Source organism: Lontra canadensis, unplaced genomic scaffold (genome assembly GCF_010015895.1).
Source record: "Lontra canadensis isolate GAN:19392208 unplaced genomic scaffold, GSC_riverotter_1.0 scaffold114, whole genome shotgun sequence".
Lineage (NCBI taxonomy): Eukaryota > Metazoa > Chordata > Mammalia > Carnivora > Mustelidae > Lontra > Lontra canadensis.
Window position 1 is genome coordinate 709,130 of NW_022631108.1, and position 27,517 is coordinate 736,646.

Here is a 27,517-nt window from a genome sequence, read left to right on the forward strand (position 1 = left end):
ATTTCTTTCATTGGTGTTTTAAGTTTTCAGAGTACAGGTCTTTTATCTCTTTGGTTAGGTTTATTCCTAGGTATTTTATTGTTTTAGTGAAATTATAAGTGGGATTATTTTCTTAATTTCTCTTTCTGCTGCTTCATTATTGGTATATAGAAATGCAACAGATTTCTGTAGACTGATTATACTTTACTGAATTTGTTTATCATTCTAGCAGATTTTGGTGAAGTCTTTCAAAAGGTTTTCTATATATAGTATCCTGTCAAGTGCAGATAGTGAAAGTTTTACTTCTTCCTTATCAATTTGGATGCCTTTTATTTCTTTTTGTTGTCTAATTGCTGTGGCTAGGCCTTCTAGTACTATGTTGAATAAAAATGGTTCTGGTGGACATCCTTGTCCTGTTCCTGACCTTAGGGAAGAGCGCTCCATTTTTCTCTATTAAGGATGATGTTAGCTGGGGTTTTTCATAAATGGCTTTCATTATGTTGAGGTGTATTCTCTCTAAACCTACTTTGTTGAGTGTTTTTATCGTGAATGGATGTTGCATTTTGTCAAATGTTTTTTCTGCATCTATTGAAATGATGGTATGATTCTTATCCTCTCTCTTATTGACGTGGATTTTTATTTTGTTGTAAGCCATAGCTTTTAAAGAATTCAGAGAATGTTCATAGCTAATTTTGAATTGGTAACCTCAGCTCTGGGAGAGGACTTTTCCTGAATGATTATTATCTTGTTGATGTATTTTGTTGCTTTGGCATCATCATATTAGTGTTCATCTGTTACTATGTCAGGTTACCCTTGTTACCATGTTTCCATTGTATTAGGTCAAGTGCCCTTAGGAGTCATACATTTGAGATAATGTGAGTAAATGTGCAGTGTAGCCCACTGCAGAGAGTATGAATGTATATGTACTGTCACTTTGCTCTAGTTGGAAGTAGTTTATTTGTAGCTTGCTTCCTCTATGTTCCTGCAGCCTCCTTTTGGATAGAACCTGTTAAACATCTCAGTGTGTATAAATACCACTGCCTTTGCTTTGCAGAATTTGTGTCTATGGCTTTTTTCCAAACATTAGTGTTCTGTCTCTTGCTACTTTTCCTTGTTGGAGATTTGGGGGAGAACTCCTTAAACCCTGAGATTGAGGGTGGAGGACTCTTTCTCACTCTAGACCCAGACAATGGAAATAGTTAAGAAGAATGTGAAATCAGGACATGTGGCTTCTTGGGGGTGTAGGAGGGGAATTGTGGGGGAAAGGGAGACTTTCTTTAAAGGGGATAGAAACAAATAGAGCACTTGATGTGGTGCGTAAACAATGAATTTTGGAACACTGAAAAGAAATAAAATAAAATGAAAAAAAAAAAAAGAAACAACAACAACAACAAAACAAATTGAAGACTCCTAACTCTGGAACATTTGTGAGAGTTAGATGAGATGGAGGGATTTACACTTGCCACAGGTCACAGACACCTCCACAAATCATCTAGTTTCCTGGTATTTTTTATGAATGGAAATTGGGCCCCATGACAGTTACCGCCTTTTCCCCTTTTCACATGTTGCTTGATCTCCCTTTCTGTCCTTTGTGCTCACACACTTAAGGCCCTTTAGCCAAACCCTTGCCTATAACAGTATTTTAGTTACCAGCTATCACTGTTCCCTCTGGTTGTTGAGCCTTGAGATAAATACTGACAGAGCTATGAAATTGGGGAGGGACTTTGTTGGAACAGGTGACTTCTAATCGTATCTGTGCTTCTGGTTCCTTAAAAACAGTGGGTTGCGAATAATGCAGTGTGGACATCTTGCCATTTCTCAGTGACCAGATTGTGAATACTTCCAAGTGTATTTTTCTGTTATAATGTGACTGTGGGTCTTTGTTTTTGAGATAAAAAGTTCTGAGTGTAAAAAAAAAAAAACAGAACAGGTAGAATCATAAAAACTATGTATCTATTTCATGATATATGGTCATTAGTATAATATAAAATTTTAGGAAAATGATTCACCTTGGTTAATTACACATTGAACCAGAAGATTGCTGAGAAGTATTTTGGAATGTGTATCCCTTAGGGATTTTTCTCATGAGTTCAGGGGGTGCTTAGGAGCTTTCCCCTAATACTGTCAATTGTATTTACTCACACAAGCAAGTATTCAGTGTCACTAAGAACTGTGCACTACCTTATAGACTCAGTTCAACTGTTATGTTCAAAAGAATTTTCCTGAAATAAGATTAATCTTCCTTTGTATGCTGGGTGATTTTTCCCTTGTCTTTAAAGTATAATGTGAAAGGCAGATTTATGGTCTTGGTATACAGAGATTCAAAATTCATTTTCTTCAGGATCAGATTTGCTGAGAATTAGGTCCCATGTGTGCAGCTATTTTTTGAAAGTCCTTAGGAAAAAACACTTATTCTCAATGTAGAGGTAAAAAGCTGACTTTCATGTTCTTTAGATTAATTAACATAGTTTGTAACTCTGGAATCTGCAAAACTGAATTCCTGATTTTAGGACTATGGCTTATTTAACAGTAATGTTACAATTTCTTATATTGATACAAAAAGAAAAAAAATTTTCTTCCTAGTAACCAAAATGTGTATGTTGGAAGCTAAATAGGATTCAGTGTGACTTAAAAAAGGTGGTTTTATTTAAATAGAGTTAAGCTTTGTTCCTTTTGTTTTATACAGCTCTAGATCAATAACCAAAATTCATGCCTTTCTTCTAAAGGGATATAACAGAAGTATCTCCCGAACAGAAACGATAATACGCTTTGCTTTCCAAGCCTCTATCACAGTTCTGTGCATTGCATGCCCCTGTTCACTGGGACTAGCCACTCCAACTGCCGTGATGGTGGGTACAGGAGTAGGAGCTCAAAATGGCATACTAATCAAAGGTGGCGAGCCACTGGAGATGGCTCATAAGGTAAGATAGTCCCTGGAACAAAGAATTGTCCCATCTAACCTGGCAATAGCACCCGTATTGAGAGACAGAATCCAAAATTATTTCTACATGGTCCATAAACTGAGCTTCTTCTGGGACTATCCTGAGGGTTGAGGTAGGAAAGGTGTTATTTTAGTTCTGTTCTGGATTGGTCTCAAGTTACCTAAGATCTCTAAAACTACTCTGGGCCTACTTTCTTAGAGCAGACCCTGATGTGGAAAACTTGGAGTCCTATTCCAGCTTAGATTAGAAATGTTGTTGTGTCAGGAAGAAAGAAGGGGTATTTGCCCAGGAAAAATGTGACTCCATGTTTGTGTTCTTCATTGTGAGACAGTGCTTATAGTAACATTGCAGTTCCTTTGCCTTTGCCACTAGCTGGCAGTTTGCAGCTATGACTCCAAAAATATAATCATCCCTCATCTCTCTCATATTAGGATTTCCAAAACAATTTCAATCAAGGCTATTTGACTTCACCTAAAACCATGTTCCTTCTGATATGTTCTTATTATTGAGGATTTAAACTGTATACAGATGTATGTAGTAAACACAGAACATAGCTTAAAATGGATTTGGAACCTCATTTAACCAGTGAATACAAGCTGTTAGTGTTTATAGTAACTTTTTATTTACTTTGATAAATTTCAAACTTAAGAATTAAAAGAGCAGCATAAAGAACTCATATATACCCTTTACTGCAGATGTCGGGCTCCTTTCCTAACAACAAGGACATTCTTTTTCATAATCATAGTACAGAGATCAAAATCAAGAAACTGACATTGCTGTGATACTGTTACCTAACCTTTAGTCTATATTCTAGTTTCCTCAGTTGTTTCCATAATACTCTTTATAGCTATTTTTTCTCTTGTTCAAAATTATGCTTTGTATTTAGTTGTTGTATCTCTTTTCATCTTGGTTCCTCAAGCTATTCATTTTTCAAGGTTTGTATTCCAAGTTTACTGTGGGGTGACTGTGTTCTCTAATTCCAGGTTCTTCCTGTTTCCTGTCTGGGCTCAATTTCCCTTATGGGTTCACAGAGCTATCTCTTCTCAGACCATGCTTCTCATTTAGACCCAATAAAGTCAAAGCAAACCAGCAGGTCTTGTCTGGTGCTCACTTCAACTTAATTACTTACCCTTCTCTTATAATAATATGCCTACTGCCTAGATTTCCACTACAGTTCTGGAATTCATTAGTATCGAAAGCCTTTCTCTTTCCCTGAGGCACTGAGTCATCTCTTAAGTACTTATTAACAGTCAACTATTAACAATTAGTTCTAGTTGTTTAACATATATTTACAGTATGGTTGAACATTTGCAAGGGAGGGCTATTAGATGTCACCAGAGTATTTTTTCCCTTATTCTCCTTTACTTTTGCTCACTCAAAGACAGTTTAATTTATCAAGAAACAAAATATTCATCTGTTGAAGTAAACCTTTTTCTTATTTTTGGAAAGGTAGTATTAAGGATTATGAAGTCATATAGGTGCAGTGTATTTTAATTTTCTTACAGGTAAAGGTAGTGGTGTTTGATAAGACTGGAACGATTACCCATGGAACCCCAGTAGTGAATCAAGTAAAGGTTCTAGTGGAAAGTAACAGAATATCACGCAGTAAGATCCTGGCCATCATGGGAACTGCTGAAAGTAACAGTGAACATCCCCTGGGAGCAGCCATAACCAAATACTGCAAGCAGGTACCGTTTTTCCTTTGTTTATTAATGGAGTTGTCTTCTACAGGAATTACACAGACCAAATCCAAACTGGTGTTTGACTATGATTTACATATATAATTGGTAGAAGGCTAAAGAGTCTTGTATTTTCTCATTTTATTTTTTATTTTTTTTTAAATCTTAAAGCCCTAATTTTATTTCTTTTTTTTTTAAATTTTTTATAAACATATAATATATTTTTATCCCCAGGGGTACAGGTCTGTGAATCGCCAGGTTTACACACTTCACAGCACTCACCATAGCACATACCCTCCCCAATGTCCATGACCCCACCCCCTTTCTCCCAATCTCATTTTATTTTATAATATGTGTTAGTTTCTTCATACAGAAGAGTATAAAGATGAAAACAGAAATTAACTATAATTTTATCACACAGATAACCCCTGTTGACTAAAAAATTAAAATGTAATTCATATTTATGATAGGAAAATTCAGATAGTTCAGAGAGTTACATAATGAAAAAAGAAAGCCTCATTCCCTACCCCCTTTCATAATTCCTCTCTCCAGAGTTTACAGTGTTAATCTGTTAACAGTCTTTTAAAATATAGTGGTCTTCCCTTATCTGCAGGGTATATGGTCCAAGACCCGAGTGGACGCTTGAAACTGCAGAGCACTGAATCCTATATATACATGTTTTCTTCTATACATACATACCTATGATAAAGTTTAATTTATAAATTAGTCACAGTAAGAGATTAACAATAACTTATAATAAAATAGAATAATTATAACAACATACTGTAATAAAAGTTATGTGAATGTGGTCTCTCTCTCTCAAAATTACTTGCTGTACTGTACTCACCCTTCTTGTGATGATGTGAGATGGTAAAATGCCTGTGTGATGAGATGAAATGAGATGAATGATTTAGGCATTTTGACTTGGCACTAGGCTACAATTGACCTTCTGACGCTATGTGAGAAAGAGGATTGGCTACTTTCAGACTAGAGTTGACCACGAGTAACCAAATCCAAGGAAATGTGAAACCGTTGATGGGGGAGGGAGGACTACTGTAGCAGCTTTAGTGAGATACAATTCGCATACTCCAAAGTTCATTATAGATTGTACAATTCAATAATTTTTAGTATAGTCCCCAAAGTTTGCATTTGTTAACCATTTTAAATGCATATCTGAACATATATGCATTTATTTCTTTTTAGACTTTATGTAGAAAGATCACAGAGTGACCAATCTTTGATACCTTGTTTTTTTTTTTATTGAGTGATTTTTCCCATATTAGGACATATAGATCCGCTGCATTATGTTAATGGCTATATTATGTTCTGTATGATTTTTTTGTTTCTTACAGTGTACAGTTAATGTTCTTGTCAGCTTTTACAAGTTTACCTTTATGTTAAATGCCTATCAGTGCAATTGCTAGTTCAAAGGATATATGCAGTTAAATTTTGATGAATTTTACCAATGCCCACATAGCAAATATTACCAATACCCACATAAAGGGTCGTACCAGTTTATACTTTCACCAAACGTTATTTGTGCTTATTTCCCCACATTCTTACTTTATTTTTTCCAGTTTAATAAATAAAAAATATTTACTCATTGATGGTTTGCTTTACATTTCCATAATTATAAATCAGGTTGAACATCTTTTCATTGGCTGTTTGAATTGCTTATTGTGTAACTTTTCTGCTTGTATCCTTTGCCTGTTTTTTTTTTATGGGATTGTTTACCTTTTTTTCATTGATTTGTGTAAGTTCTTTATAAATTATCCAATTTTACAGTTTTGATGTGGTAATTCCTATCATTGGTGTTCTTTCCTTTTTACCAATTTACTATTACTGACCTGGCTTCTTTACACCCAAACCAAACAACAGAGAGGATGAAGATATAAAGTCAGGAAAACAATGATGGCCACCAAAATTCTTTGGCTTACTAAGGACACAGAATCATACTAGAGAGGCACTCTGGTAACTAAAGGCCCTGTTCTTTGTTACCCTTTGCCCTGTACTGAATAGAAAATCTGACTTGACAATAGAATTAAATATTTAACTTGTAATTCTCTACTGGAAAGGGCAGAGAATATTGGTAAACTTTCCGTTTTTTCTTTCTCTAAACTTGGTATGAATTTTAGAAAGTGGGATTAAAGTAAACAATTCTGATGTTTTGTTCTAAACATTTAGAAATAACTGGGCATGTAACATGTATCTAAACATTTAGAATTAACCAGCAGTATGCTCTGATCGTGCTATTGATGACCTTGGATTATTAGAACAGCAGAAGAAATCCTTCTGTTTCTGTTTGTTAGGAGCTGGACACTGAGACCTTGGGTACCTGCGTAGATTTCCAGGTTGTGCCAGGCTGTGGTATTAGCTGTAAAGTCATCAATATTGAAGGCTTGCTACATAAGAATAACTGGAAGATAGAGGAAAATAATATTAAAAATGCATCCCTGGTTCAAATTGGTGCAAGTAATGAACAGTCATCAACTTCATCTTCCATGATTATTGATGCCCAGCTCTCAAGTAAGCTAATTTTCTTCATGGTACCAATTACGGGACAAATATTAAGAGATGTCTAACTTTATAATCCTGAACTGTTAGATCAGAAGCAAAAATTGACATCATGGTTTCATTCTGTCAAATAATTTTACCATAGGCCTTCTTCACTTCACTTGAGTTACTCGAAAACATTTCCCAGTTGTGCTCCTGTGATTCTACCATAGGGTGATGAATTCTAGTCTTAGCTGATCTTCCATATTAGTTCATCTATCTTTCTTTTATTTCGTACCACAGCTACTCTACACTTTTTATATCTTTCATGGGCTACTGTGGCCTTCTCCCTAGTTCCCTAAGCGAATTATCAGGTTTATTTTTCACATAGAAAATTAAGGTTCTCAGGCATTTGTTCTTTCTGCTTTTTGCCCAGAATGATTCCTCTTTCAGGGGAAAAGATATCCCGCATCTTGCATAATGAATCCTCTCATCTTTGTTCTAGATCCCACCCTCTCTTGATTCTTCAGGGACCTTACTCTGTTACATCCCCTCACTTCTTTATTTTCCAGCTGTGTATACTGGCTCCTTCTCCTAAACATATAAACATTTCTTCCATCAATATCACTATAATCCCTTCTAGATTGTATCCTGTCTCTTTTTTTCCTTTATATCTAACCTTCTAGAAAGAGTAGTCTCAGTTTGCTGAATTCACTTATTCACTGTGCAGCCTTGCTTCTGCCCTGTCCATACTACTGAAACTATTTTTTCTAAGCACATTAATGACCTTATTCAGTACTCATTCCAGTGGTTTCTTCTCAGTCTGCCTCTGGCATTTGAGATTTGAGAATATTGACCATTTTGTCTTTCCTAAAGCTCTTTCTTCTCTTAATTTCATGACCATTTATTCTCTAGATTATCCTCTCACCTACCTGGCTGTTGCTTCTGGTCCTTCTCTGATTCCTCTTTTCTCCTGCTCTCAGATATTTGGTATACCCAGGGTTTTGTTTTTTTGTCTTTTTCTTCTTTTATATGCTCTCTGTACAACCTCATTCATGTCTATTGCCTGTTCTGCCTTTCGTAGGCTTCTACTACCACTCTAAAATCCACATCTCTAGCCAAAGCCTGTTTTCTGAGTTTCTGGTTGGTCTATCCATCTGCCCCAGAACATAATATACCCACCTAAGTGTTCTAGCACCTCCCTACCCATTTGCACTTGAGAGTAATTTTGCTAACCTACAAATATGATTATATATAACTGTCTGACTAGTACCTTTTGTTATAGTGGTTTATAACTTATTTTTGAATCGTGAACCTTTGGAGGAACGTGATAAAAGTTATGTGCACGCCTCAGAAAATTTTTGTTTTGGAGGTTTGCTTGTACCCTAAACCCTATCAGTGTGATTTTGTTAGGGATCCTGGCTTTGTTCACTGTCTCTTGTGGGATGAAGACTAGTCTCTCTGGACTTTGTTCCAGGTCCATTCCCCATGATATGTCTTCTGCCTGCCTATACCACCCATTTTGTATTTTTCCACTGACCTCCATGTACTCTGTGTTCCATTCATACAGAACTACCTACAGTTCCTTTTTACATTGTGTCATTTCATGCTTATTAGATCATTTCATTTACTGTTTTCTCTGGGTAATGTTGTTGTCTCAGTGGCATCTACCTCATGGACTTATTTTCATCTTTCATCTTTCAAAACTCAGCTCACATCTCTCTTCAGCGAAGCCTTTGCTGACTGACATGTACAGGCAGATATATTTGCTCTTTTTTTAAAATCATAACTGTACTTCATCTTTGTTTTTTTGTGCTAGGTACACTGCATGATAATACTTTATTGACCTGTGTGATTCTACCAAACTATAATTTATTATTTGCAAACTTCTAGTGTCAAGCATACTGACACATAGTAATTTTGTTCATTTGACACCTTTTATTAAGCTCTTTCAAGACACTAAAGAATCAGCAGTAAGCAGAAAAGATAAAGTCACTATCTATTGGAGCTTCTATTTGTGGTGGGAGAACACAAAACAGTGAGCAAATAGATAAGAAAATATAAGATGTCTGATGGAGATAATGCTGTAGAGTAGAGGGGTATAGGGATTACCCTATTTTATATAGGGTAATCAGGATAGGCCTCATTGAGAAGTTGGTGCTGGAGCAAAAACCTGAGAAGGGGGAGGGATAAAGCTATGTGAATATCTATGACAAGAGCATTTTAGGTAGGAGGGATGTTAAGTACCCAAGCCTAGTTTGAGAAACAGCAAGGAGAACAGTATGCCTAGGGCAGAGTAAATGAGTGGCAAGGGGGTAAGAGACGAGGTTAGAGAGTAGTACAGGACTAGATTAAGGTCATTAAGGAATTTTGGCTTTTACCCTTGAGACAGGAAGCCATCGAAGAGTTTTGTGTATAGGAGTGACGGAATCCAACCTATAAGTATTACCCTGGCTGCTCTGATAAAAATGCACTGTGGAAGGAATGGGGAGGGGAGGACAGAAGCAGGGAGATGAGTTAGTAGGTTGTTGCCATAATCCAGGTGAAAGATAAGAGTGGTTTGGACCAATGTGGTAACAGTGGAGGTCATAAGAAGTGGTCAAAATCTGAATGTGTTTTGAAGGGAGAGCTGGCTGACAAATTTTCTCACAGATTGGGTATGGGGTATGAGAGAAACAGGAGTCAAGAATTATGCCAAGGTTTGTGGCCTAAATGTTTATTTTAGAAGGATGAAGTTACCATTTAAATAGAATGGGGAACTGGGGCGCCTGGGTGGCTCAGTGGGTTAAAGCCTCTGCCTTCGGCTCGGGTCATGATCCCAGTGTCCTTGGATCGAGCCCCACATCGGGCTCTCTGCTCCGTGGGGAGCCTGCTTCCTCCTCTCTCTCTCTGCCTGCCTCTCTCTGCCTACTTGTGATCTCTGTCTGTCAAATGAATAAATAAAATCTTAAAAAAAAAAAGAATGGGGAAGACCATTGGAAGAGCAATATTGAAGAGAACTCCCCAGGAGATCAGTTTTTTACACGTAAAATTTGATTGCCTACTAGATAATTCAAGTGGAGTTGCCATGTAAATGGACATAACAAGTAGGCAGTTAGCTGCACAAGTCTGGAGTTGAAGGAAACAGAGTAGGTTGGAGATGTAGATTTGTGAGTCAACCACCTATAGATCTGTGCCTTCCAATATGATAGCCATTCAGTACATGTGACTACTGAAACTTAAATTACTTAAATTTAATTTAAAATTCAGGACTGCCTGGCTAGCTCAGTCAGAAAAGCATGCGACTCTTTTTTTTTTTAATTTTATTTATTTATTTGACAGACAGAGATCACAAGTAGGCAGAGAGGCAGGCAGAGAGAGATGAGGAAGCAGGATCTCTGCTGAGCTGAGAGCCTGATGCAGGGCTCCATCCCAGGACCCTGGGATCGTGATCTGAGCTGAAGGCAGAGGCTTTAACCCACTAAGCCACCCAGGCACCCTGAGCATGCGACTCTTGATCTTGGGGTCATGAGTTTGAGCCCCATGGTGGATGTACAGATTACTTAAAATAAATACATAAATAAACTTTAAAAAATAAATTTAATTTAAAATTTACCCCTTCAGCCATACTAGCCACCTTTCACTGCTCATATAGCCACATATTGTTAATGGCTACTGGATTAAACAGCAGATACAGAACATTTCCAAATTCTGTTGGACAAAGCTGGTATAGATTATATTTAAAGCTATGAGACTGGTTAAGATCACCAAGGAGTGAGACTAGATTGAGGGGGCGGGGAGAAAGGCTTTAAGGATTGAACCCAGCAATACAGTACGTTAAGAGATCAGGGAGATCAGCAAAGAAGACTGAGAAGTGATGAGCGAGGAGGTAACTCAAGAATTTGGTGTCCTAGAAGCCAAGGACAGAAATTATTTCAGGAAGGAGGGAGTGATTAACTGTGTTAAAAGCTGCTGATAGGGCAAGTAAGATAAGGAACAAGAATTAGCCATTAGGTTTATGAAAATAAGGGTCACTGGTATACCTCGTGAATAATTCTTTGGAGTAGTAGACACAAAAGCTTTATTGGAGTGGGTTCACAAGAGAATGGGAAGATATGACTTGGAAATAATCAAGTGAGACAACACTTCCAAGAAGTTTTACTGTGTACAGAAGCAGAAATTTGGGGCAGTAGTAAAGAGGTAAGTGAACTCAAGAGGGGTGTTTTGTTTTGTTATGTTTTGCTTTGTTTTTAAAGATAAGGCTATGTGCAACAGAGATACAAAATGTGGTTATGCAGGAGGAAGAGGAGAGTTTTTTTTTTTTTAAGATTTTATTTATTTATTTGTCAGAGTGAGCACAGGCAGACAGAGTGGCAGGCAGAGGCAGATGGAGAAGCAGGCTCCCGCTGAGCAAGGAGCCCGATGTGCGACTCGATCTCAGGATGCTGGGATCATGACCTGAGCCAAAGGCAGCCGCTTAACCAAGTGAGCCACCCAGGCGTCCCAGAGGAGAGAATTGTAGGAGAGATGTTCTAGAATAAGCAAAGGAAGAGGGTTTACTGCCTAAGTGGAGAGGTTGGCCTTAAATAGGAACAGGGGCAGTTTATAATAACAGGTGAGAAGCTAGATTGGTGGGTACATAGGCACAGGTAGTTGGTTAGATGTGGCAGTGAGAGCTTGCAGAAGTTCTCTTCTGATTGCTTTTAATTCTTTCTGAAGTAGGAAGCAGATTCATCATCTGGTCATAGGTAAGAGTGGGAGAAGAGAAGGTATAAAATAGCCCTCTAGAAGGAATGGAAAACGAATGGACTAGGGAAGTATAGAATTGCCAGAAAACACCAAGGACCTGCATAAAGTTAGTGGTCACATGTTTAAAATGAGACATCTCTACAGTTGTATGTTTTCATCCAACCATATTAAGCTGCTGATGCACGATAAATATTTCAAATTTAATTCAGTTGTGTGGAAGATCAAAGAGAAAGCTTCACCAAGAAAGTATCATTTGAGTTGACTCTTGAAGAATATGATGGAGTTTGATAATTGGAGAATAGGGGTAAGGACATTCCAGGTGGAGACAGCAATATGTGCAAAGGCCCAAAGGCATAGAAGAGCAGAGTATTTTCCTTGAAAATTTGGAAATCACTGTTGTAGGCTGTGGTCTACCAAAAATACAACATAGTGACTGTGTAAGGTTAGACAGGAAGAACGTGCCTCATAGCATTGTTATAAATATTAAACAGTCTCACTAAATGTTCTTTCTGTACTTTATTTCAGGTGCTCTTAATGCCCAGCAGTACAAAGTCCTCATTGGTAACCGGGAGTGGATGATTAGAAATGGTCTTGTTATTAATAATGATGTAGATGATTACATGACTGAGCATGAAAGAAAAGGTCGGACTGCTGTATTGGTGGCAGTTGATGGTAAGGTTTTCCCTAAGTACCCTATGACTCAATGTTGCGATCTCAGTTATTATTTTATGTATATATTTTTAAGATTTTTTTATTTATTTGATACAGAGAGAGAGACAGTGAGAGAGGGAATACAAGCATGGGGAGTGGGAGAGGGAGAAGCAGGCTTCCCACTGAGCAGGGAGCCTGATGTTGGGCTCCATCCCAGGATACTGAGATCATGACCTGAGCTGAAGGCAGACGCTTAACGACTGAGACACCCAGGTGCCCCTATTTTATGTATATTTTTGAGAGACTTCTGAACTTGAGGGCTTTTGAAAAGAAGCCTGAATGCAAAAAGAAAATGTTAGCAATACGTAATTGTTACTGATTAATTTAGAATTCTCTTGCATTTGCCTGGCTTTGTTATTTTCCTCCATAGCCTATGCTTTTTTTTTTTTTTAAAAAAGCTAATCGGTAGTTGTATGTAACACCCAGTGCTCATCACCACGTGTGCTGTCCTGAATACCTATCACCCAGTGTTATAAGCAGCTAATGAATCGTTGAACACTACATCAAAAACTAATGATGTACTGTATGCTGGCTAATTGAAGATAACAGTAAAAAATAAATAAAAATAAATAAAGGTTTTGTTTTTAGTGATTACACCACCCCAAAATAAAAAAAGCAAATCAAGAATTTTTTTAAAACCTAAAAATAACAAAACATTAAAGGAATAGGCAAGGGCACCTGGGTGGCTCAGTGGGTTAGGCCTCTGCCTTCGGTTCAGGTCATGGTCTCAGGGTCCTGGGATCTAGTCCCGCATCGGGCTCTCTGCTCAGCGGGGAGCCTGCTTCCTCCTCTCTCTCTCTGCCTGCCTCTCTGCCTACTTGTGATCTCTGTCTGTCAAATAAATAAATAAAATATTTAAAAAAAATAAAAAAATAAAGGAATAGGCAAAATAATATCCATAATCTCATCATCCTAACTCAGTGTCAGTTTTAATTGCATGTATTCCATTTCTGTTTTTGTGTGTGTATGTATATTTATATATATAAATATATATTTAATATAAAGTTAAATGTATATTTATATATATTAAATATTTATAACACATAATATATTAAATTATTAAATATTTATATGTAATATATTATATATTTAATTTTATATAAAATATATACAAACATATTTATATATGTATATATGTTATATACAATATATGTACAGAATTATAGGATTAGTATATATTGTTTTTAAGTGGTTGTATTTTGCATATAAATTTTACCTCAATAATTTGAGTAAAAATTTAAAATCCCTGTATACCTATTATATTTTGCTCTATGCATTATTTGCTATATTCATAGTATTTTCTAATTTTATTTTACTTCCAATTAATTTATTATATACTTTAACTAACTTAATAATTCCCTCATTGGAAATTTAAGCTATTCCTAATATTTCATCATTATAAATAATGCTATGATAAATATCTATGAGGTTTTAGGTGCTTTCTTTTGTTAAATTTTTTCTTGGGTAAATTTCTAGCTGTGAGATTAACTAGTCAACATTTATAATCCTTGCTAAGCATGAAGGGAGTATCTTAACTATGATGTTTTTAGGCCCAGGAAGAAGCAAAAAATGCCATTTACTTTTGTTTTTTTAAAATAAAATAACTGCTTGCAGTGATTTTCCCCCTCAGTTTAAAATGCTGGTTTTGTCTCAATCCACCCTGTTCACCTTAAAAAGAAAAGAAAAAAAAAGTATCAGTTTTCAGTTTCATTTGCCTTTAAATGAACTAAAGTGTTTGGGAGGATTAACCAGTACTTCTCAAAGGAAAAAAAGAGTCTTTAAGTCTGCAATAAAGAGCTCTCTTTTCATTTTCCAATTACTGCTTTTATTAGTAACCCTACCTCACTCTGAAATTTTCATAATGAAACATGGAGGTTTGTTGCAGATTTTGTAGAGTATAGCCTGTGTGGCCTTGGAGACATTCTGAGTTAAGCTTAAGCCCCGAACAACTTTGCTTAACAAGATTAATTTCTTTCTCAAGTTTTAAGTTAGAATATTATTCCTGCTTTCACCATATTCCAAACTCTCTCCTTTTCTGGTGCTCCTATAATAGATGAACTGTGCGGCTTGATAGCTATTGCTGATACAGTGAAGCCGGAAGCAGAATTGGCTGTCCATATTTTGCAGTCTATGGGCTTAGAAGTAGTTCTGATGACTGGAGACAACAGTAAAACAGCTCGATCTATTGCTTCTCAGGTAATTGGTTTACTTAGTTGTTGGGGTGTGGGCAGGGTCTGTGGTAACTTCTGATTTTTTTAAAAGATTTTATTTATTTATTTGAGAGAGAGAGAGAGAATGAGAGAGCAAGAGAGCATGAGAGGAGAGGGGTCAGCAGGAGAAGCAGACTCCCTGCTGAGCAGGGAGCCCAATGTAGGACTTGATCCCAGGACTCCAGGATTATGTACCAAGCCAAAGGCACTCATTTAACCAACTGAGCCACCCAGGTGCCCATTTCTAAATTTTTTTTTCTTTTAAGATTTTATTTATTTATTTGAGAGAGAGAAAAAGAATGAGAGAGACTTCTAATTCCTCATATACATTTTGTTTCTTGCTTTCAAGTGCTAAAGATTCATATTACCTATTATGTTCCTTATCACTGAATATTGATATCTGGTTCTTTCAAGAACAGTTGGCATGCTGTGTTAGAAGGCGTTTGGGCTTTGTGTTACTGTTACAACCAAAAAACCATTTACTTACTTCCTGAAATGCTTCTGTGACACCATATACCAGTCTTTGTTGATACTTCTTTGAAATGTTGCTCAGATTCTTTACCAGTGCTGCCAGCCTAAGTCGGGCACTCAGGCGTCCAATCTCTCTTGCCTAAATTACAGCAAGAGCTCCAGGCACTTCCCTCCCTAGTCCATCCTGAACATCACTGGTGGAACCATCGCCTAATGCACCACTTTGACATATTTTTCTGCTCCTGACCCCCATGATTGCCTTACCTACAAAACTTTTCTCATATTGGTCTTTTCTACTTCAGAATGCCTCCTCCCTCTTCTATTAAATAACATGAGTGATATATGAGTAAATTCTTATATAAAAATGCAGAAGGATGTAAAGTAAAAAGTTGAAGTCACCTTTTCCCCAAGCTCCCTGTCTAGTCCTATCCCCAGTTTTTCATAGGCATGTGTGTTCATACACAAATGTAGAGTTCTGGTATTTTTCAACATAAATTACATCACTTTTCTAAAGATTGCTCATTCAGTAGTTTGCTTTTTATTTTTTATTTATTGTATTTTGTTTTTTAAAGATTTTATTTATTTGAGAGAGAGAGCACAAGCAAGGGGGAGGGCACAGGCAGAGGGAGCAGCAGACTCCCTGCTAAGCAGGGGCCCTGATACAGGACTCGATCCCAGGACCCCTAGGATCATGACCTGCGCCAAAGGCAGACGCTTAACTGACTGAGCCACCTAGGAGCCCCAGCAGTTTGCTTTTTATACATAATAACATATATGTCTTTGTCCATATCTGAACATACAAATTTATGTTAGCCTTTGAACATTACTACATGGAATTCTGTGGTATGGATGTATCATAATTTACTTAAACATTCTTCTAAAGATGGGTATTTAGGTGGTTTTGAAGGTTTTGTTACAAACAGGCAGTGATGTAAATCTTTGGACATACAAATCTTTTTTTGGGGGGGACTGGTTTTCAAAGACCTTTCATTTTTCATTTTTTATTTATTTATTTTTAAAATTTTATTTTAGTTCCAGTATAGTTAACAATACAGTGTTATATTAGACTCAGGTCTACAACACAGTGATTCAACAGTTTTATACATTACTCAGCACTCATCATGGTAAGTGTACTCTTAATCCCCTTCACGTATTTTATTCATCTTCCCACCTAACTCTTCACTAGTAACCATCAGTTTGTTAGCTATAGTTCAAGAGTCTGGTTTTTGGCTTGTCTCTCTGTCTTCTTTTGTTTGTTTGTTTTGTTTCTTAAATTCCACGTATGAATGAAATCATATGGTATTCGTCTTACTCTGACTTATTTCCCTTAGCATTATACCCTCTATATCCATCCATGTTGTTTTAAATGGCAAGATTTCATTCTTTTTATGGCTGAGTAATATTCCATTGTATAAATATACTACATTATATATATACACACACAAACACACATTATCCATTCATCTATCAATGGATACTTGTATTGCTTCCATATCTTGGCTATTGTAAATAACATTACAGTAAACACAGCAGTGCATATATTTTTTTGAATTAGTGTTTTCATATTCTTTGTGTGAATACCTAGTAATGGAATTACTGGATCATATGGTAACTCTATTTCTAACTTTTTGAAGAACCTCCATACTGTTTTTCAGAGTGGCTGCACCAGTTTGCATTCCCACCAACAGTGTAAGAGCGTTCCCCTTTTTCCACGTCCTTGCTAGCACCTGTTTCTTGAATTTTTTATTTTAGCCATTCTGACAGGTATGAGATGATATCTCATTATGGTTTTGATTTGCATTTCCCTCATGATGAGTAATGTTGAACATCTTTTCACGTGTCTGGTGGCCAATCTGTATATCATCTTTGGAGAAATGTCTGTTCATGTCTTCTGCCCATTTTATTATTGGATTATTTGTTTTCTGGGTGTTAAATTTGATAAGTTCTTTATATATTTTGGATACCAACCCTTTATCAGCTGTGTTATAGACAAATACCTTCTCCCATTCTGTAAGTTATTTTTTAGTTTTGCTGATTGTTTGCTGTACAGAAGCTTTTGTATTTTGATGTTATCCCAATAGTTTATTTTTGCTTTTGTTTCCCTTGCCTCAGCAGACCTATCTAGAGAGATGTTGCTACGCCCAAAGTTAGAAAAATTACTGCCTGTGTTCTCTGCTGGGAGTTTTATGGTTTCCTGTCTCACATTTAGTTCTTTAATCCATTTTGAGTTTATTTTATTTTAGTGTAAGAAAGTGGTCCAGTTTAATTCTTTTATACATAACTGTTCAGTTTTTCTAACACCATTTGTTGAAGAGACTTTATCTATGGCATAGTCTCACCTCTTTTTTTCAAAGACTAATTGGCCATATAATCCTGGGTTTTTTTTGGACTCCATTCTGTTCCATTGATCTGTGTTTCTGTTTTTGTGCCAGTACCATACTTTTGATTACCACACCTTGGTAGTATATAGCTTGAAATCTGGGATTGTGATACCTCCGATTTTGTTCTTCTTTTTCAAGACTGCTTTGGCTATTCAGTGTGTTTTGTGGTTCCATACAAATGTTAAGATTATTTGTTCCAGTTCTGTGAAAAATGCTGTTGGCATGTTGATAGTGACTGCATTAAATCTGTATATTGCTTTGGGTTGTATGGACATTTTAACACCTGTTCTTCCAATCCATGAGCATGGAGTATCTTCCCATTTGTTTGTGTCATCTTCGATGGCTTTCATTGGAATTTTATAGTTTTCAGAGTACTAATCTTTCAGCTCTGTTGTTAAACTTATTCCTAGGTATTTCATTATTTCTGGTATAATTGTAAATGCTATTGTTTTCTTAATTTCTCTTTCTACTACTTCATAATTAGTATTTAGAAATGCAGTGAATTTCCGTATATTGATTTTGTATCCTATGACTTTACTGAATTCCCTTATCAGTTCTAGTAGTTTCTCGGTGAAGTCCTTAGGGCTTTGTATGTATAGTATGTCATCTACAGGTAGTCAAAGTTTTACTTCTTCCTCACCAATTTGGATGCCTTTTCTTTCTTTTTTTAAGGATTTTTTTAATTTATTGGGTGTAAGTAAGGGGCAGAGGCAGAGGGAGAGGGAGAAGCCGACTCCCCGCTAAGCAAGGAACACAGTGCAGGGCTCTATCCCAGGACCCTGGGATCATGACCTGAGCTGAAGGCAGATGCTTAACCGACTGAGCCACCCATGTGCTCCAGATGCCTTTTATTTCTTCTTGTTATCTGATTGCTGTGGCTGTGATATCCAGTACTATGTTAACTAAAAGTGGTGAGTGGACATCCTTGTTCTGTTCCTGACCTTAGGGGAAAAGATCGCTGTTTTTCACCATTGAGGATGATGTTTGCTGTGGGTCCTCTAGTCTCCTGTTTATTCTCTCTAGCATATTTTTAATTTCAGCTGTTGAGTTCTTCAGCTCCATTTGCTTCTTTTTTTGTTTTCTGTCTCTTTGTTGATGGTCATCCTGAAGTCTCCACTGTTTTCTTAAGTCCTGTGAGTATCCTTATGACCATTACGTTGGGTTATGTATCAGGGATATTATTTATTTTCATTTCTTCTAGCTCTCTTGCTGTGATTTTGCCCTGTTCTTTCATTTGGGCAATAGTCCTCTGTCTCCTCATTCCAACTTTCTTCTTTGAGTCTATGTGTTAGAAAAGTCACCTACATCTCCTGCACTTGAAACTGATGTCCTTATGAAGAAAAGCTCATTTAGTACCCTGCAGTGCAGTATGCCCCTCCTCCCCCTGTTCACTAGATTCTGGCACTTCATGGGTGTCTCCTATCCATATTGCATGCACCAGACTATTTTGGCTGAGCCACTTTTGCCTTTGTCCAGTTGTCTACAACGTCTCTTTTTGCTTTTTGGCAGCAAGATTTAGTCCCCGTGGCATTAGTGGGCCAGTCTGGGGCTGCCTTGACATGAGTTGAGTCAGACCAGTTTTTTGCCAGAGATGTGCTAGCACCAACCTATAGGGTGTTCTCCCCGTTATTGTCCCCTGAGAAGCTTGCTTTGGTGGGTAGAGCCTGCCACCAGACCCCATTATTGACCTCCAGCACACTGCTGGGCCCACAGTTAGTCTTGGGTGTGTGATTGTCTTCCCCTCTGCCTGGGGCCAGAGCTACGTTGGTAAGGTTCTGACCCCTTTCAGGGCTGCTTATGCACTGCCAGGCTGTGGCACTGCTCTGGAAGGGCTCCGGCCAAGGGCATGCTAGAGGGGGCAAGTCTATGGGAGAGAGTGTGGGCAGGGTGTGGGGTTCCAGCAGGGTCTGTGCTAGCCTGCTGTGGGAAGGTACCTGTAGCCACTAAGGAAAACTGCTGTCGGAGGGGGTGGATCTGCAGGATTGTCTGGCAGCAGGGCACACTGTTGGTAATCTATGTGGAGAGAGTTGGCACTGGGCTAGTTACCACAGGTGTTGGTGTATCTTGGCTGGGGGCAGGGGAGGGAAATGCTGCCTACCAGGTCTTTTGTTCTTGGAGCAGTCTCTCAAAGATCCCTGCCCCTACTGCACACACTCTGAGATTAGTAAACAAATCTCTGTCCTGTATACCCCAGGCATTTTTCAAACTGCTGTTTCTATGCTGTTGAAGCTGTTTGTTGTGCTGTCTGCATGGGATGGCCGCGGGGAGCGGCGGGGCTCACTTTCTTATTGCCATCTGGCTCTCCCAGAGCTGAACTAGCTGATTTTTGAAGTGCCAGGTGTTAAGCCCCACTGATTGTAAGAACTTGCAAAGCCAGGCCCATCTGGTTCTCAAAGCCAACCTCTGCGGGGACTTGCCTTCCCTCTGCAGGCCCCTGTACCTGGGGCACCCACTGTAGGGGTCTATTCCTCTCCCCTCCCAGGCCCACTACACTCTTCCTTCTCACAGACTGTCCCATGAGTCCACCCGGCTCCAGACCTTATCTCCCCCTCCACACCTTCCTCAACATGGCCTCTTTTCTATACCTAACTGTGGAGAGTCTGTTCCACCAGTCCTTAGACCATTCTCTGAGCCATTCATACTGATGTGGGTGCATCCAGTTGTGTCTATGGGACAAGGTGAGCCCACTTTGCCATCTTCCCTGGAAGTCAAACGTATGTCTCTTTATACTTGTATAAATATGTCCAGAATATGGCTGGAAGTGGAACTGTGCAATCAAATGATGTGTGCACTTTGATAGATCCTACCAAATGCCTTCCAAAAAGACAATAACAGTTTACACAACCACCAAGAATATATAAGAGAGCTCACTTCTCCATATCCTTCCTATCACTGGATATTATCAATTTTTGAAATTTTGGACCTCTGGTGGGTGGAAAATTATGGTCATCATTGCTGTGTTATATTTAAGGGACCAGTAATGTTTCTTCAAATGAATTGAGTTTATTTTTCTCCCTATAGGTTGGCATTACAAAGGTGTTCGCTGAAGTTCTCCCTTCTCATAAGGTTGCTAAGGTGAAGCAACTTCAGGAGGAGGGGAAACGGGTTGCAATGGTAGGAGATGGAATCAATGACTCTCCAGCTCTGGCAATGGCTAATGTTGGGATTGCCATTGGCACAGGTACAGATGTAGCCATTGAAGCAGCTGATGTGGTTTTGATAAGGGTAAGTCCTGTGGCCTGAACCTTGAGGTCTGTGATAATGGTACACATGGTCAGGGATAGTGTTGTAAAGTATTTCGAGTAGGACATTCTTTTCCTTCTAATTCCTGTCCTCCCAGCCTTTGAGACTAGGAGAATTCGGGATGGGAGTATGAGAAGGAATACTAATTTCTTCCAGATTTTCTCAATCAAGCAAAGCAGATGAGAATGACAAGCTTCTAAAGGAAAGAATAAGATTGGGGGATATACTTATAATAAAACTATCTTCAACAAACCCTTGCTGAGATTGTTTTATGTGTGGTAACCTATATAGCAGCATATAACCCAAAAAGTGTTTTTAGATCCCTGAGAAAAATTCCTGGAAAAGCATCTTACAAAGCTGACTGAAATTTTTAGCAATATTTGAAATTTATTGTCAATCCATATTACCCACCCTAAGGTACACATGATCTTCAAAATTGCAGTGTCAAATATAAAGTATTCATTAATTTAGAGTTTCTCACTAATATTACAAATATTTCTGTTTTCAGAATGATCTTCTGGATGTAGTGGCAAGTATTGACTTATCAAGGAAGACAGTCAAGAGGATTCGGATAAATTTTATTTTCGCTCTGATTTATAATCTAGTTGGAATTCCCATAGCTGCTGGTATGTGACTATTAGCTAGTGTTACTTTCTCCTCTGAAGTCATTAGAGACCTATCATATTGGAAGGTTTAGTCTTATTAGCTTTGAGCTCAGTTTTTATATGTAGCTTGCTGGTGTGGTGAAAGGTAATATTAAAATCAATAATTGTAATTTTGAGCAATGTTCATTATAGCATAAAATGTATATGCATTCTGATAGGTTTATTTTAATTTATTTTCCCCTCAAACTTTATATTTTGAAAAATTTGAAAGCTATATATAACCAGGGTCAAAGATACAATGAAAACCTATATAATCTTCATTTAAGTTAACCAATGAGTAGTACTTTCCCACATTGTTTCATCTCTTTCTCCATATGCTCTCACATTTATATTTATGTTTTTATTTATTTATTTATCTTTTGCTGAAGAGAACAAATTTAATTTTAAAGATTTATTTATTTATTTGGGAGAGAGAGAGAGAAAGTTAGCATGAGCAGGGGGAAGAGCATAGGGAGAGAGAATCTACATCTGACTTCCTGCTGAGCAGGGAGCCCAATTCAGGGCTCAATCTCAGTGAGATCATGACCTGAGCCAGAATCAAGAGTCAGATGCTTAGCCGACTGAGCCACCCAGGTGCCCCAAGAACAAATTTACTTTTAATCTCACTACCCAAACACAAGTACTGTTAACATTTTAGTGTATTTACTTCCAGTCTTTTTTTACTTTGCATCAGTTTTTCTGTCTTGTTACATAGTTATAATTATAGCATGCAGAGAATGTTTGGCTCTTCACTTAAAATTCTAATAGCCAACAGGGTTTATTTTTTAAGTTTGGGTACCAGGAGAGAGAGACAGGGAGAGACAGAGAAAGAGGGAAGGGGTGGGGGAAGGGAGAGAGCGAGAGGAAAAAAGCAGGGGAGAAGGAGGGAGATTGATGGATTGAGTAAAGGAATATGACCAAGCAAAAGCAATTTAGAATTTTTAAACAAACATTTGATAATGTCTTGTACTTAGAGACTTTGTGGGAGTTAGTAATAAATTGTATTTTTTTTTTAGAGAAAGAGAGTGCAGGGGGAGGGGCAGAGGGAGAGGGAGAGAGAGAATCTTAAGCAGGCTCCACACCTGCTCAGAGTCCAGTGCTGGACTTGAGCTTATGACCCTGAGACCGACCCTGAGATCATGACCTGAGCCGAAAGCAAGAGTTGGATGCTTAACAAACTGAGCTACTCAGGCACCCCAGGAATTAGTAATAGGAGAGTTATCACTTTTTTCTTGTTATCTCTGATTTGAGAGCCAAAGAAGGACATGAAATGATGTAAGAACAATTACAAACCTGTTTATAAACAAGAACACAAAATGCTGAGGAACAAAAAATAAAAGAACAATCAAAATCCAGAAAGATTAATTCATAGAGCAAGTGATTTTTTAAAAATTATGTAAGTAGTTTGGGGGTGGAGTCTTTGGGTTTTCCATATGAAGAACCATGTCATCTGCGAAGAGAGAGTTTGACTTCTTCATTGCCAATTTGGATACCTTTTATTTCTCATTGTTGTCTGCTTGCTGTTGCTAGGACTTCTAATACTATGTTGAACAAGAGTGGTGAGAGTGGGCATCCTTGTTGTGTTCCTGATCTCAACGGGAAGGCTGCAAGCTTTTTCCCATTGAGGATGATATTTGCTGTGGGTCTTTCATAGATTTTCTGAAGTTGAGGAATGTTCCCTCTATCCCTATACTTTGAAGCCTTTTCATCAGGAACGGATGCTGGATTTTGTCAAATGCTTTTTCTGCATCCTTTGAGAGGACCATATGGTTCTTCTCTCTTCTCTTACTGATTTGTTCTACAACATTGATTGATTTGTGAATGTTGAACCATCCTTGTAACCAAGGGATGAATCCCACTTGGTCATGGTGGATAATCTTTTTAATGTGCCTTTGGATCCTGTTTGCTAGGATTTTGTTGAGAATCTTAGCATCCATATTCATCAGTGATATTGGTCTGAAATTCTCCTTTTTGGTAGGGTCTTTGCCTGGTTTGGGGATCAGGGTAATGCTTGCTTCATAGAAAGAGTCTGGAAGTTTTCCTTCTGCTTCAATTTTTTGAAACAGCTTCAGGAGAATAGGTGTTAATTTCTTCTTTGAAAGTTTGGTAGAATTCCCCAAGGGAATCCATCAGGTCCTGGGCTCTTGTTTTTTGGGAGGTTTTTGATCACTGCTTCAATCTTGTTACTAGATGTCTATTCAGGTTGTTAATTTCTTCCTGATTCAATTTTGGGAGTTTATAGTTTTCCAGGAATGCATCCATTTCATCTAGGTTGCTTAGCTTATTGGCATATAACTGTTGATAATAACTTCTGATGATTATTTCTACTTTCTTGGTGTTAGTTGTGATCTCTCCCTTTTCATTCATAATTTTATTAATTTGGGCTTTCATCATCACTAGCCATCAGGGAGATTCAAATTAAAACCACGTTGAGATACCACCTTACCCCAGTTAGAATGGCCAAAATTAGCAGGACAGGAAACAACATGTTTTGGAGAGGATGTGGAGAAAGGGGAACCCTCTTACACTGTTGGTGGGAATGCAAGTTGGTGCAGCCACTTTGGAGAACAGTGTGGAGATTCCTCAAGGAATTAAAAATAGAGCTTCCCTATGACCCTGCAATTGCACTACTGGGTATTTACCCCAAAGATACCGACGTAGTGAAAAGAAGGGCCATCTGTACCCCAATGTTTATAGCAGCAATGGTCACGGTTGCCAAACTGTGGAAAGAACCAAGATGCCCTTCAATGGATGAATGGATAAGGAAGATGTGGTCCATATACACTATGGAGTATTATGCCTCCATCAGAAAGGATGAACACCCAACTTTTGTGTCAACATGGACAGGACTGGAAGAGATTATGCTGAGTGAAATAAGTCAAGCAGAGAGAATCAGTTATCATATGGTTTCACTTATTTGTGGAGCATAACAAATAACATGGAGGACATGGGGAGATGGAGAGGAGAAGGGAGTTGAGGGAAATTGGAAGAGAGGTGAACCATGAGAGACTATGGATCCTGAAAAACAACCTGAGGGTTTTGAAGGGGCGGGGGGTGGGAGGTTGGGGGAGTCAGGTGGTAGGTATTGTGGAGGGCACGTATTGCATGGAGCACTGGGTGTGGTGCAAAAACAATGAATACTGTTACGCTGAAAAGAAATTTAAAAAATTATGTAAGTAGGGGCAGAGTGGAAAAATTATGCAAGTAATATATGATCACTGTAGAAAAAAGAAAACTAGATAAGCACATAAAAAGTTATAAGTACAATAAGTCTATCTTATCCCTGTCATATAAGCCAAATATTCAAATGTCTGTCAAATTCATATGCTATTCATTCACTCTTGGTGGGATTATATGGTGCAAGGCACTCTGGAGAACTGAGGAATATCCACTTAAAGTTGAAGATGTGCCCATGTCATAATCCAGTTTCATCTCTAGGTATGACCCTACAGAAGTTCTCAAACATGTGCACAGGGAGACATGTACAAGGATGTTCACAACAGCACTCTATCCTCCTATTGGTGGAGACTTATGTCGCTGCCAATTTTTCCACATAGAAAGTACTGAATAAATATCAAACAAGGAAATGTGTATGTATGTATTAGAAACACATTAATAATCTGTTTAATGCTCTTTGCTCTAACTAATCCACACTTGTTTCCTAGGAGTTTTTATGCCCATTGGTTTGGTTTTGCAGCCCTGGATGGGATCTGCTGCAATGGCTGCTTCATCTGTTTCAGTAGTACTTTCCTCTCTCTTCCTTAAACTGTAAGTATGATGGCTCACTCATGTTTGTATTTTTTATTCCCTTAATCATCCACAGTCAGTCTTGGTAGGTCTCATTCTTATAGGATGGGCCCCAACTGTTCTTAATAATAAATGTTAGCTATGTGATTATCATCTTATGTAGTCTCTACCTAGCCACTACAGCACTGAGTGGGGTAAAATGTAGCACATTGGCTCTGAGAAGTAGAATTTCTCACCATGTGACTCTATACAATTTTAGGGGGGTGAATTTCCTAGCAGGAACCACCTTTGTAGATTTCATACCAGGCAAATAGATTTGCAGGTTTGACTGTAACAAGTGTCTAGTTCAACATTTGCTTATTTCACACTAGTGTATTTTGCATGTGTTCAGTTACAGAAAACCAACTTATGAGAATTATGAACTGCATGCCCGAAGCCAGATGGGACAGAAGAGGCCTTCAGAGATCAGCGTTCATGTTGGAATAGATGACACCTTGAGAAACTCCCCTAAACTGGGTTTGCTGGACCGGATTGTTAATTACAGCAGAGCCTCCATAAATTCACTACTGTCTGATAAACGGTCCCTCAACAGCATTGGTACCAGTGAACCTGATAAGCATTCACTTCTGGTGGGAGACAGTAGGGAAGATGATGACACCGCATTGTAACAGGCCGCACAGAGTACTACTAGCAGATGTTGTAACGTGCTGATACAGCATTAACGATATCTCCTTAACTTCTCGAAATATTGTGGAAGGACTTTCTGTTGGTCTCATGCCCTTATGTTAGGGAATATCTTTGAATTGCACTTGTCTAATGGCAAAAATATCTTTTTTTCAGAGCATTAGCTCTCAACCTAGCTTTATTTAAGGTGAATTGCCAATACTTTTTGTTTTCACTAGGAACAGATAAGGTAGGCCAGTGAGGTTTACAACAAGCCCCACAATTGAAGATTGCGGAATTGCTGCTAAAGTGACAGATGACTTTTTCTTTGACCAAAAAGAAAAAGCTCAAGAAAAAGGATACTTAAAAGTTTGAAGATCTGAGACCATGATCTTGAGGACATTCTTGAGCTCTCAGCCCTGCCAGGTTGGGGAACAAGGGCTTTTAAAATACTGTATAAAGCATCTGGTTTTAGACGGAAAACAGTAGAAACTGTTTAAAAATAGACGTGCCTTATTTATTACAGGCTTTCTTCTCCCCTGATTGTCCCTGCATCTTTGTCTTTGCAGTTGTTTTCTTAGATGCCTTAGTATGATTCTTTATTGTTGTTGTTGTTCTTTCCAGTGAGTTAAGTGTAGGTGATTTTTGATTGATAAAAATAACTGATAACTTTTCCAATATCATCTTCCTTTATTTCTCTTGTAGCCCAAAAGACCGTAAAGGTCCAGAGGGTTCCTTGTTTCCTATCTTTCCACTGTAAAAAGAAAATGGATTGGATTCTTCTTTCATTGACACCCTAGCTCTGTACAAACCTTCAATTCACTGCTGACTTTCACTATAAATTGTTCTTAATCTATCAGCCTCAGTCCAGAAACTTAAGATTTTTTTTATTAACATATATTATTTGCCCCAGGGGTACAGGTCTGTGAATCATCAGGTGTACACATTTCACAGCACTCACCATAGCCCATACCCTCCCCAATGTCCATCACCCAGCCACCCCATCTCTACCACCACTCCCCAGCAACCCTCAGTTTGTTTTGTGAGATTAAGAGTCTCTTATGGTTTGTCTCCCTCCTGATCAAAACTTAAGATTTTGAGCATCTTCCACAATTGACTTTTTCAAAGATTAATATCTTACCATCTTTAACATATACAGGTCATATGAAATTACCTGGACTCATTAAATTTGTCCTTCTTTTGGAGAGAATACAAGGACTTTAGCTGGTATATATAATTTAATATATTTTAATGATATTTTAGTATTTTAGATGACTTCTCAAAATGACTTTAAAATAATACTATTATACAAAGCGGCACTTACCAAAAAACACAATAAGTTGTAATACAGAAATGAGAATTTCCCTAGGTTGTGATACCTTTTAGTCAAATTTCTAATTTTCTCTAGTATAAAACATTTGCTCTTGCTAGTTAGCGTGGGTTGTAAATTCAGGGGCTATTCTCAGTGCCATATACATTTAGAAATCCCCTTCTGAGTGCCTAAGAGTTAACACACTGGTCAGAGATCTGGCACTTGCATCACTATCTAAATTCCTTGTTAATTGCAAGATGGATTTCATATGCAGAACATGGAAGTGAAAATAAATAAATAAATTCCTAACATTT

At 37.9% G+C, this 27,517-nt stretch overlaps 1 protein-coding gene across 1 annotated transcript in view; it reads left to right on the plus strand.

The window, feature by feature from the left end:
* The window catches only part of ATP7A (ATPase copper transporting alpha), a 170,775-nt gene extending 143,924 nt beyond the window's left edge, over nt 1–26,851 (plus strand). The window contains exons 15-23 of the mRNA XM_032840640.1: nt 2,706–2,900; nt 4,427–4,609; nt 6,910–7,126; nt 12,347–12,493; nt 14,586–14,728; nt 20,616–20,819; nt 21,346–21,463; nt 25,147–25,249; nt 25,620–26,851. Coding sequence (XP_032696531.1) covers nt 2,706–2,900; nt 4,427–4,609; nt 6,910–7,126; nt 12,347–12,493; nt 14,586–14,728; nt 20,616–20,819; nt 21,346–21,463; nt 25,147–25,249; nt 25,620–25,896 — 1,587 coding nt within the window. The 3' untranslated portion in view covers nt 25,897–26,851. The remainder of the gene's footprint in view (nt 1–2,705; nt 2,901–4,426; nt 4,610–6,909; nt 7,127–12,346; nt 12,494–14,585; nt 14,729–20,615; nt 20,820–21,345; nt 21,464–25,146; nt 25,250–25,619) is intronic.
* The last annotated feature ends 666 nt before the right edge of the window (nt 26,852–27,517 follow it).